The sequence below is a fragment of the Biomphalaria glabrata genome, chromosome 2 (assembly GCF_947242115.1).
Source record: "Biomphalaria glabrata chromosome 2, xgBioGlab47.1, whole genome shotgun sequence".
Lineage (NCBI taxonomy): Eukaryota > Metazoa > Mollusca > Gastropoda > Planorbidae > Biomphalaria > Biomphalaria glabrata.
Genome location: NC_074712.1, coordinates 19740349 through 19752534, shown reverse-complemented (window position 1 = coordinate 19752534; position 12186 = coordinate 19740349). Strand labels below are relative to the sequence as shown.

Below are 12186 nucleotides of genomic sequence, written 5' to 3'. Positions count from 1 at the left end.
CTGGCAGAACCAAAGAAACATTTTAAAGTTTTGAGTCTTTCTCTGTAGTAGATTTACAACTTACTGACATGTACAGCTTAGCCAAGAAAACTTGCATGCACATTTAGCCCTTGTACATGAATGCAGTGTCATAGCTATAGGATCAGAAGATCTAGTTCTACTTAGTCCTTATCTTCATTTAATATTCAATCTAGACAAGATCTCAATATGTTCAACCTGAAAGCAAATTGTTTTACTGAAAATACTTATTTAACCTAAAAATGCTAAATAAATTCTTGCTTTAAGCTTTATAACAACACATAAAAATTTGACACCCAAATTTAGCATTTTCTTGGGTGCTGTTACTTCTATTAAGCACTAGTGCTTGTATATATCAGAGGCGTAGTGAGCAAAACATGCTCCCGGGGACAGATTACTTTATTGGGACTTTTCCATGAACACCACATTGAAATATATGCTGCGTGTGGCGCCCCCGCTGAGGGTGGCACCCAGGGCATCATGCCCCCTCACTTATGCCTTTGAGATATAGGCCTATATATATATTTACCTTAAACCTTGCTATAAACAACACAATTTATAGTGTTAGGAGTGAGGACTTTAAGCCTAAGTCAAATTATTCAAATTAAGTAAAGGTCAAATCAACTAGGCCTACATTTGAAATAACCAAATGAAAAACTCATTCTTTACCAAAGTTAAGGGCTTGGACATTACACTAGTAAAGGGTTTTTTAAACAAGTAACATGTAATGTTATTTTAATGTTTCATTTCGGCTTGTTTATAATAATCTAAACTACATAACCCTAATTGACCCATGATCTATTTAATTAATCTTTAATAAATAATTAAATGCATGGGCGCCCGCAGGATATTTTGCACGGGGGAGGGGAGCAAGCTGCCACCAATGGCCAAAGACGTAGCACCAACTCTCTTGTTACGCAGAATATTAAAGAAAAAAAAGGAGCCCCCCCCCCCCCCCCTTTATCCATATACGATATTAAATGCCCTGAAAAAAGTTATTCAAATATCGGTATATTGTAGCGAATGTTCGGATCTGACTACATACATATATATATGGCTCCTCCTGTCTCGGAAGACAATATATATAAATCTATTGTTTCATGACTTACAAAATACCCAACATGTGAACAAACTGTTTACTCCACACGTAAAGTTTATCCGTGCTCCCTACGGTCAATCAAACTAAAGACTGTAGCTGCCAAAACTGCCATTAACTTGACTAATGCTTCTCGTCGCGATGGACAAGCTGGTGATGAACGCTTATCATGCACAGTGCTGAGAGTCTTCTTCCGTTCCAGTTCTTACACCGTTTTAGGATGCAGACAAACCCAGTTGAACTGAGCATTAGTATTGCGAGACGTCACTAAAAAAAGACTAACGAGTCAAGGTACGAATGTAAAGCCGTTTGTTTTGTAATAGTTTATAACTCCCAAAATCCAAACATGTGGTTTTTGCTCGGTGTGTCTTTCGACTGCAAATTCTAGGCAGCACCAACTCCATACCAAATGTGTCTGCCAGCAGTCTGGCCTTACTTGGCATGTCATCCCTGAAGTGTTCCTCAACATGGTCAAGTTTTGGTTATGTCAACGAGATCGCTGATGTTTTGTTTTGTTCAGTGGCGTTTATGTTTTAAGTTGGCCAGACTGCAACATCCGGGAAACTGGTTCAAGATCAGATGAAATAATTGATGACACTGAAAAGACAAATCAAAACCACATGAGGTACAGGCACTTGTTACACATGTCTGCAGTTTGTCAGGTTTTACGTAGCCGTTATTTTAAGATCCGCCAAACAGTCAAAGATCCTCTCAAAGTAGTGACTTAAAGCGTGACTGGATTCGTATTTATCGATCGATCGTGTCCCACACAAAAGCGATAATTTAGCACCAAAGCTCTCGCTTGGGACTGTTATGTAAGAAATAGTCTTCTTTCAGAATTAAGTATACCTGAAACGTCATTTAGTCAGTGGCGTATCATCCATGGCACGAAGGGGTTCAATGAACCCGGGCCCACGACCCTTAGGGGCCCACTGTGCTTGGGACCATGACTCTTGACTTCTTGAGAACTTGGGGATGACACCAAAGTGAAAAAATAAATTCACTTTTTGTAAAAACTGATAAAAATAGAATTTAAAAAGCTTCCTCAAAATATCCTGATCCTTGTACCAAAATTAATATTAATTTCAAAACCAGTGTTTTAAGCTTTAATGTAAGGATTTGCTTTGCATCAGGTTTTGTAACTTGTAATGGTGGCTAGCCCTAATCGTGCATTTCAGGCGACAAGCGTTTCCATTTTGTCCCATTCTTTTTGTTCCTGTTCATAAAACTATTGGTAGTAGTACAGGGATGGGGTGGGGTGGGGGAGAGTTTGGTTAAGTAACAGGAATGATCCTGATTGTCACAATTAAAATTTCCATACAGCTGCAAATTATTCTTTTTTTTTCAAAGCTTAAAATGTTTTTATTTTGGTTTGTATTTAAAATATGTTATAGCAACTTTCTATTTTGATAAACCTCAACTTTCATTTTTCCAATTTTACTCTGACACAAAAACAAAACAACAAAACAAAACAACTATTTATCCGATGAAGTTTATATTATGAGATAGTGTAAGACAGTCAATTAAGACGATGCGTCCTCGAAGAGCTATATCGCATTTTTTTGTTGTCTTCTGTATTGTATTCAAAATGTTAATGAAGGTGCTTCCAATATGACTGTATACTAGAATAACCTTCGGGCATTGTTTCTTCAGAAGAAGCCGCTCGCACATTTAGAAATAGATGCACTGGTTTCTTACTTCGCTACTTTACTTAAAAGGCCAGAGAAATGTTCAGTAAAATAAATATTCGATCTATTTACTGTAAAATAATGGACGTAGAACTAGTTTGTATCAATGTTTCAAAGTTTGACACTTAGAAGTGTTTTAGGAATGTCAATGTGTAGAATGGGAACTTGGACTCCTAAAACATTTCTTTATATATTTGAAACTCTGTTAACTCGTTTCATTCTGTTCAAAAATTGTACAAACATTGACTTTTAATTCTTGTTGGAGACTTCTAACAGAGTCAATCGTAATAAGATGATTAAAAAGCTACTCTACTTGCATTGGAATGTCTTTTGGTCAATGTACTGATACATTCACATGACTCAATTGTTTTGTCATACATTGCATTCGTCTTATTGTGGCAATATATTCTTGAACCCGGGCCCACGGGTATCATACTACGCCACTGCATTTAGGTTATAACAGACAAATCCTGCTTTTGGACATTTTCCACGAATTCTGGCCTGAACACAGTTCTGAATGTTAGTCTTCACGGACAGCCATCGTAGCCTTTGCCTAGTAGTTTGTCCATGTCTAGACTATACATAATTCTTTGCTAATGCATCTCTCTGAACAACAGGAACAAAACCCCTGAAGTCTGCTCGATTACAATCACCATCAAATGCAAGTGAAAATAATTGCAAGCCTATAATAAAGCGAACATGGTCGGCCATCAACTTCTGTTGAACTATTCTATTTTATTACAATAAAAGCTTATCCTTACAACTGTACTTCAGTGGAAGCACTACTTGTTAAATTTCTACTTAGAAGTTCAAAGATTTGAAGGTGTAAAAAATTTGCTAAAATTTGACTACTCAGAATTTAGAGAGGTTAACAAACATTGTCGGCCATCAATTCATGATAAGCCTGAGGCTAGTCTACTACATTAGCGTATCCTTACAACTGTACTTCAGTGGAAGTACTACTTGTTCACTTGCTATTGAGAAGATAATTCATTTTATGGTGCCAAAATTGGCTAGAATTTGACTACTCAGAATCCAGAGTGCAAGTGCACCACCTTGCACCCCCCCTGAGGGCGCCTATGCAAGTGATTAAAGAAATAAACGGGAAACTTCAGAAAAGCAGTGTTGCCATATGAAGCTTAGAGATCAATATACGGAACTGTATCTAAAGTACTTGTTGCAACTTGCAATGCTACAGGTTTGTCTCATAGGCACTGCAAGTGTCAAGTTTTGTTAAATAGTTGGCTTTTTAAAACTCATTTAATGGTATCCTGGACAAATTTGAACTCATCAAGTGCATTATGAATTGACAACACTTACGTGTTACGTAACTGTGACTGTGACAAATGGAAACTGGAAATGTAGTCATAGGTCCATGTGCATGTTGTTGTTTTTTTTTACACACACAAACAAATAAAAAACAATTCGTGAAACTAGTTACTTATTGGATCTTTGTCACTACTAAGTCTTTTAATTATCACTTTTACATTTCTTATATTTTTATGCAACGATAGACTATACAAATATGAAATAATATAAATGTGATTGGTATAAGCTAAGAGGTGTCTGCGTGTTAAAAAGAAATATAAAACATACCACTCAGCTTTTAATTAAGAAAAACTTCAAAATGACCAGTGCTTTTATTATTATCTTATAATTATAATGAGATCTGAATGCACATTTATAGACATAAAAAGGTTTATAATTATTATTTAAAAAAAATTAAATGTTTTTTTTTTTATTTTTGAAAAACAAAAGCAGTACAAAATATACATTTTATTTATTTATATTATAAAGATCGCTGTGCTTTTTTTAAAAACATGTTTGCACTATTATAAATTTAGAAACAATGACTTTTAGAATTCAAATGCAAATGAAGTGAAGTGATGTTGGGGCCTCTGCCTGGGGCCTCTGGGGCAGGTCAAGAATAAAGCAAAAATAACTAGAAAACTGTTTCTTGACTGAAATACACAAAATGCTGGTCTTGGTCTAAGCAAAATAAACTTTACTATAGTAATACACTTTTATTGAAATTAATAACTTATAACAAATTATATACATAAGACAATTTCATGTTGATGCTCTCTTCTCTCTATCACACACTCTGAAGTACGCGTGAACTATGTAAAAAAAATAATTAAATAATATAATAAAGTATAATTTATCTTGAAATGGGTAAAGCTTATTTTAATGTCCACTTGTGTATAAGATACAATTATTATAGTGAAGTGGTGCACGTCTATAACAATATGTATATATATGTATGTATGTATGTATGTATGTATATGTGTGTATATATATATATATATATATATATATATATATATATATATATATATATATATATATATATATATATATATATATATATATATATATATATATATATATATGTGTGTGTGTGTGCGCTGGCATGGAACTTACAACTCCATTTTAACCCTTAGAGTACTTATACCCAAAACGATAATTACATTAATTACATAAAATACATTTGGCTGTGATTGTTCTGCAGCCTAGCATGTGGAAGACAAAGGGATTCGAGGAAAAACATACGGCCTTCCTGTCTACACTGCTCTCTGCGTCATTTGAACTTAATCCACCTTAGGCATAAAGACATCTATTAGGTTCAAGATTTACCCTTCGCTAGACAAGGGAATAGCAAAACGTAAAGATGACTTGCCTAAAGATGATTTGCCTAAAGATGACTTGCCTAAAGATGACTTGTTGAAACGTTTTAGGCTCTGTCATGACTTTTGAGCTAGGCATAGAGGCTATACTTTGAAATGCTTCTAGTCTCAGACATTGCCTCTACTTGTGCACAGACTGACTTAGGCCTTCTTTCTATTTACAGCGTTGAATAATCAGATTGAACTAACTTGTATAAGGTCAGCGCTTATAATAGTAAGAACAACGTGCTTTGAATCTCTACCAGCTAGAGCTCTCATTCTTTGGTTCAAGTCAAAGTGATGCAGATATTTGAAGCAAGTCTCTGACATGTTCTCATCTCACGCGGACTGTGAATTTAAAATATCTAGGGCCTACAAAATGTGCCAGCAATGCTTCTAATTCCTTTGTTTAGAGGTCTACTTTAGTCTGAAAGCCCATTTGAACAGAAGACGATTATGTAGGATTTTCTTCAAATGTAGGACTATATAGACATTTAGATGTAATCTGTATTGTAATAGTCACTCAAATAGCAGTTAGGCCATCTGTCCTTAGTTTTAAATTGACAAAGACATTTTTAGTCAGAGTGATGATGATAGAGGGAGCGGTTGCCGACTGGTTAAGCGCTTGGCTTTCGAACCTGGGTTCGAATTTCGGTGAGGACTGGGATTTTGAATTTCGAGGTTTTTATGGTACCCTCGAGCCCACCCAACCCTAATGGGTAGCTGACATAAATTGAGGAAAGTAAAGGTGGTTGGTCGTTGTGTTGGCCACATGATACCCTGCTTGTAAACCGTTGGCCAAAGAAACCGATGCCCTCGTCAGGTCTGAAAGGCAAATTTTACTTTTGTTAATGATGCTAAAAAGTGGCATGTTTTCAAGTGCTAATGTTTTGCAGAATTTAACGTGGCTACTGGGACTTACATATATGATTACAGCCGCATCAGAATTTAACGTGACTACTCGGACTTACATATATGATTACAGCCGCATCAGAATTTAACGTGGTTACTGGGACTTACATATATGCTGACAGCCGCATCAGAATTTAACGTGACTACTCGGACTTACATATATGATTACAGCCGCATCAGAATTTAACGTGGCTACCGGGACTTACATATATGCTTACAGCCGCATCATAATTTAACGTGGCTACTGGGACTTACATATATGCTGACAGCCGCATCAGAATTTAACGTGGCTACTCGGACTTACATAGGCCTATATGCTTACAGCCGCATCAGAATTTAACGTGGCTACTGGGACTTAAATATATGATTACAGCCGCATCAGAATTTAACGTGGTTACTGGGACTTACATATACAGCCACATCTGAAGCAAATGATCCTATTGTTTTCTTTAAGTCCACTTAAACGCACTGAAACGTCATCCGCGGAAAAAAATAGAGCTGCAGAGGATGAAGAAGTATTATATGCAAACACATGTACACCAAGTTAATGTGAATTATTTTGATGCAGTTGAAGCGCTAAACGAAAATTCAATGAATTAAAAGAACACATAATGGACAGAATAAATAAATAAATCGTTGTTCAACCCTGTCAATAAATTAAGGTATTGTTACAGTTCAACTTTGTTCATGAAAGGTTCAGTTTGTTTGTTTTATGGTATCACCGCAGTGACGTGTCCACCGTTCAGCTGCTACAATGGTTTGGCTATGGCAGGAGCATCGTTGGCCAGTGAAGTCTGTACAGCGTCCATCAAACCATTCAGCTGACCAAGTTGAGTGAAGAATGTAGTGCCTCCTTCACTGCAATAGAATAGCACGCATTTGGATTAGCCTCCTGAGTGAGGGAGTATCTTTTTTTTCTTCTCTCATACTTACTGGAGGTATATGAGAGAGAGAACAAAAAGTTATCAAATAAAAAAAGAAGGTTCAAAAGTAGGATCACTCTTTGATAATAAATAAGCCTATGTTCGGATCAAAATGACGCGAGGTTACAAATATAACACAAGTGAAGTTTGAAGCTTTAGCGCATTTAGGCGATGTTGCCAAGTCGGAGGTCAAGGTTTGACCTTTGTTTCGTGACCTTGACCTTTATCTGTCAATAGTGCTTCTCTTACGTTGTATATCATGTTTGTGTATCATTTGTTTTAGTATAAGACCTTCAAACTTTACTTTGTTTTGATTGGTTCAATTACTATGAATTATGAAACGATCTAGCTGTAAACATGTATTGTGGCGTCCTGTAACTGCAAGAGACAGACAGAGAGAGAGAGAGAGAGACAGATACGAATCCATGTTTCACCATATTTTTCAAGCTTATGTTAACTCACTGTTCCAGTACATATTGTGAGTGAGAAGTCTACAGTGCAAGATTCTGCTACTCTTCTATTAAAAATATTGTAGGTCAAATATAAAATTTGCCACTAATGGAGGCCAGCGTCTGGTAGAAAAGCAAATCAAAGTGTGAAATGTTTTATTTAGGGGTAAGGGTGAATCTCAAATGATTGAAGTTTACTTTAGTTGTTTTTTTTTATGTCTGTTGATTGATTTCACATAAATTTACTTTTTTTTAAACATGTGTTCCAGCATCTAGCAGAAAACCCCCCATTCCTAGGCTCAAATGGTAACCACAGTTTTGGCTACGCTCATGGAATTTAGTGATTGAAGCTTTGCTTTTCTCTTTATTGGAAGGGGGTTTAACATCAACACCTCCTCCCCTTTGGCTACGCTCACGGAATTAGTTGACTAGTTTTCATTTAGTCTTTTTTTTATTGGAGTGACTGTAGCTTTGCTTTTTTTAAAAAAACAATTGGAATTGGGATTTTAACATCTAACCCCCTTTGGCTATTCTGTGCTTCAGTCACTGTAGCTTTGCTTCAGGAGGAGGGGGAGTTAAGCTACACCCCACATGGCTACACTTATGGAATAGGGTGATTGTAGTTTACTTTAGTTTTTTCTTTTCGAAAGTGGTGGAATAACTTCAATACCCCTCTGGAGAGAAAATTTAAAACTCAAAAACTTCCTTTGGCTACGTCACTACGATTAGGGAATTTGTTTGACTGTAGTTTACTTTAGTTTTTTTATTCAATGAAGAGTGGGGTTTTAAACTCAAAACAACGTGGAAGGGGTTGTAGACTTAAAACCCTTTGGAAGGGGATTTTAGACTCAAAATTCCCATGGCAACGTTTATAGAATTAGGCGACTGTAGATTGCTTTAGTTTTTTTTTTATTTATTGAAGATGAGGTTTTTAAACTACCCCCCCCCTGGAATATGGTTTCAAACTTACCCTCCTTGACTACGCTCATGAAATTTATTGACCATAGTTTGCTTTAGATTTTTATTGGAGAGTTTTTTTTAACCTCAAAACTTCTTGTCTAAACTGGGTAAGCGATGGTTAAACATTAAAATCTCCCACCCAATAACAAAAATTAAAGCAAATATAACAGTCACAAAATACCTACCCCCTCCCGGCTACGCCCATGTATACAATACAATAGGGGCCTACTATACTACTTTAGTTTAATTTAATGATCGCTAGTTGGTTTAGTATTCTATTTGTGTTGGTTTTCTAAAGAGTTTAATGGTTATTAGATATTTACCTAATGAGTAAAGAAGCCATCCTGGCCGGTGAAGCAACTAGCAGACTGAGCAGCAATCTCATACTCTGTGATTGGACAGGTACTGTTGAAGACTTCAGACCATAGCGAATAATATCCACGACATAGTTAATCTGAAGCAAAGAATTGAAAACAAAGTCAGTGATTTGTTTGTTAAAGGCAGCGTCCTCGCAAATACTCAATAATGAATTCTAAATGCGTCTAAATAAAATTAAGACGCAATGGTTCCTATTGGAAGTCCTACAGTTATACACCAGTAATGCGCTGACAAAGAGAGGGAGGGGTGTTATGGAGTGTGTAATGCGTGTTTCTCTTTCAATATGTTTTCTGATGTAATCTCTGAGAAGGACTTATGAAAATTAGCGGATAAAAAGAGGTGAGGGTTGCTAGCGATAGAAAAAAAAAAGGGGCGGCCTACATATATTCGTCAAATAAAGGATCTTAAAACAAAAGTTTGAATAAAAAAAGGATTTTTATAAAGCAATGAGAGTTAAGACCATCAAGTTGGAAAGAAATGTTATTTTCCCATTGCTGTGAGTCTACTTACCAGATAACTTAAATTAATTTTATAAATTGCAAAGTTGGCAAGAGCTCTAGTAAGATGACACAGCAGCTCAGTGTTGGCCTCAGCAGACGGCAACTTTTGACATGCGACAAACATCATGCCTTGAAGTGATGCCTGTAACAATAACACACAACTCAGACTGTAAGTGGGTGTAAATCTTAAAATATACTGCCGTAGGGAGATCATAGTTGCTGTTTGAAATGTAAATGTACCTCCTCCCCCTTTTCACTTTCACTTACAAAACAACTAGTCACTTTATCTAATTACTTTCTAGTATCATTTAACCCTTAAAGTGCCGATCTGTTTTACAAATAAGACATGAAAAATGAAATAACAATGTTCATGTTTAGAGGCTAAACTACCACACGCATCTTAAGGGTTAAGGCAATGTATAGTCCCAACATGAAACATTCTCTACCAGTCAGAATACAACCTACATTATAAAGAAAAGAACGATATTTTTATTTATGAACGAAAGCACACACACACACACGTACGTGTTTTCAAAAAAACTTGTTTGTATTTTACGAATTTTGATTCAACATTTTTTAAAAATACATTGAAAAATTTTGTTTCTTTCAATTCAAAGCCCACTCTAAGAAGATACGGAGAGTTGTTGAGGATTTTCTCAATAAAATCATTCACAGTAATCTGCTTTTTGTTGGCCCGTTGATTTTTGATAGCTGTTTGCGTTCTTTAGGCAAAACAATTCAGTGATAGAGAAAAATAAAGAGAAAGTGAAATGGAGAAATGTCGTGACAATGTAATGGAACCTCAAGAAAAAAAGGTAGGGAGCCTGGTGGCTGAGTGGCTATGCGCTTGGTTTCTGAACCTAGGGGTCTCGAGTTTGACTGACAGGGAATTTCAATTTAGCCCCTGAGTCCACCCAGCTCCAAATGGTACCGGTATCTGAAATCATTTGGCAAAGTAAAGTCGGTTGGTCGTTGTGCTGGCCCCATGACACCCTTGTTAACTATCGGCCACAGAAACATATGACCTTCATATTATCTGCCCTATAAGATCCAGAGATCTGAAGAGGTATTTTACTGTTTTTAGAAACAGGAGGATTATGAGACTTTGAAATTAACAGACAACAAAATAAGTCTGGTTAATTTGGTCACAACAAGAAAAAACAAAAATAAAATATGAATTTTTACAGAAAGCAAAATAGATTTTAGAAATTTGACTCTACAGTGTTGAAAAGTGCCAAAAAAGTATATGTTGTTTTTTTTTTTTCTAAATATAGCTTATCAATAATTTCGCATTATGTACGCCGGATACACCAAAAAGATTGTAATTTAAAATTTTCATCCATTTTTGAAAATTTAAATACGTTTGTAAATGTAGACAAGAGTTCTCACCTGGTCTTCACTATTGGTTGCCAAATTGGCCAACAGACAAGCCATGTTGCATAATATTTGAGGATTATTAGGATTGCTCTCCAATACTCTAAGCAGACAATTCTCTGCGTTGATATTTTCCTATTATTGAAAAAAAAATGTTAATGAACCTCTACTTAATGAACTAAATGATCTACTTAGTGAAAAAGATGATCTACTTAGTGAACTAAATGATCTACTTAGTGAACTAAATGATCTACTTAGTGAACTAAATGATCTACTTAGTGAACTAAATGATCTACTTAGTGAACAAGATGATCTACTTATTGAACTAAATGATCTACTTATTGAACTAAATGATCTACTTAGTGAACTAAATGATCTACTTAGTGAACTAAATGATCTACTTAGTGAACTAAATGATCTACTTAGTGAACTAAATGATCTACTAGTGAACTAGATGATCTACTTAGTGAACTAAATGATCTACTTAGTGAACTAAATGATCTACTTAGTGAACTAAATGATCTACTTAGTGAACTAAATGATCTACTTAGTGAACTAAATGATCTACTTAGTGAACTAAATGATCTACTTAGTGAACTAAATGATCTACTTAGTGAACTAAATGATCTACTTAGTGAACTAAATGATCTACTTAGTGAACTAAATGATCTACGTAGTGAACTAAATGATCTACGTAGTGAACTAAATGATCTACTAGTGAACTAAATGATATATTTAGTGAACTAAATACTTTACTTAGTGAACTAAATGATCTGCTTAGTGATTTAAATGATCTACTTAGTGAACTAAATACTCTACTTAGTGAACTAAATGATCTGCTTAGTGAACTAAATGATTTACTTAGTGAACTAAATGATCTACTTAGTGAACTAGATGATCTACTTAGTGAAACACTTTTGTTTAGTTTCTGCCAATGTTTCCACCCGAAGTGTAGGCAATTATAGAAACATTAGCAGTTTAACTCAATTTTGTCAAATTCAAACTTACTGTAATACTTGTGGCTAAAAGAAAAAGCCATTTATTAACCACTGACCTGTACAATGCGATGTTTGTGTTGAGGTAAACCAGTCGACAAGATGGCTAACGCTTTGAGAGCCACTTCCTGAACCTAAAGACAAGAGATGAATGCGCTTGAAAGTAAATCCTAGAACACAAACTACCTCTGGCTATAGCTATTGAGACGAAAAAACAAACATTTTTT

General features: G+C 35.5%; 1 protein-coding gene across 2 annotated transcripts in view; it reads right to left on the bottom strand.

Annotated features, from left to right (window-relative positions):
• Positions 1-4243: 4243 nt before the first annotated feature.
• The window catches only part of LOC106071156 (uncharacterized), a 30167-nt gene continuing 22224 nt past the window's right edge, over positions 4244-12186 (bottom strand). For both annotated transcript variants that reach the window (XM_056019596.1, XM_056019597.1), the window contains exons 10-14: positions 12019-12093; positions 10980-11099; positions 9601-9732; positions 9036-9166; positions 4244-7238 (exon numbers count right to left, since the gene is read on the bottom strand). In XM_056019596.1, the coding sequence (XP_055875571.1) occupies positions 7130-7238; positions 9036-9166; positions 9601-9732; positions 10980-11099; positions 12019-12093 (567 nt within the window). In that variant the 3' untranslated portion in view covers positions 4244-7129. The remainder of the gene's footprint in view (positions 7239-9035; positions 9167-9600; positions 9733-10979; positions 11100-12018; positions 12094-12186) is intronic.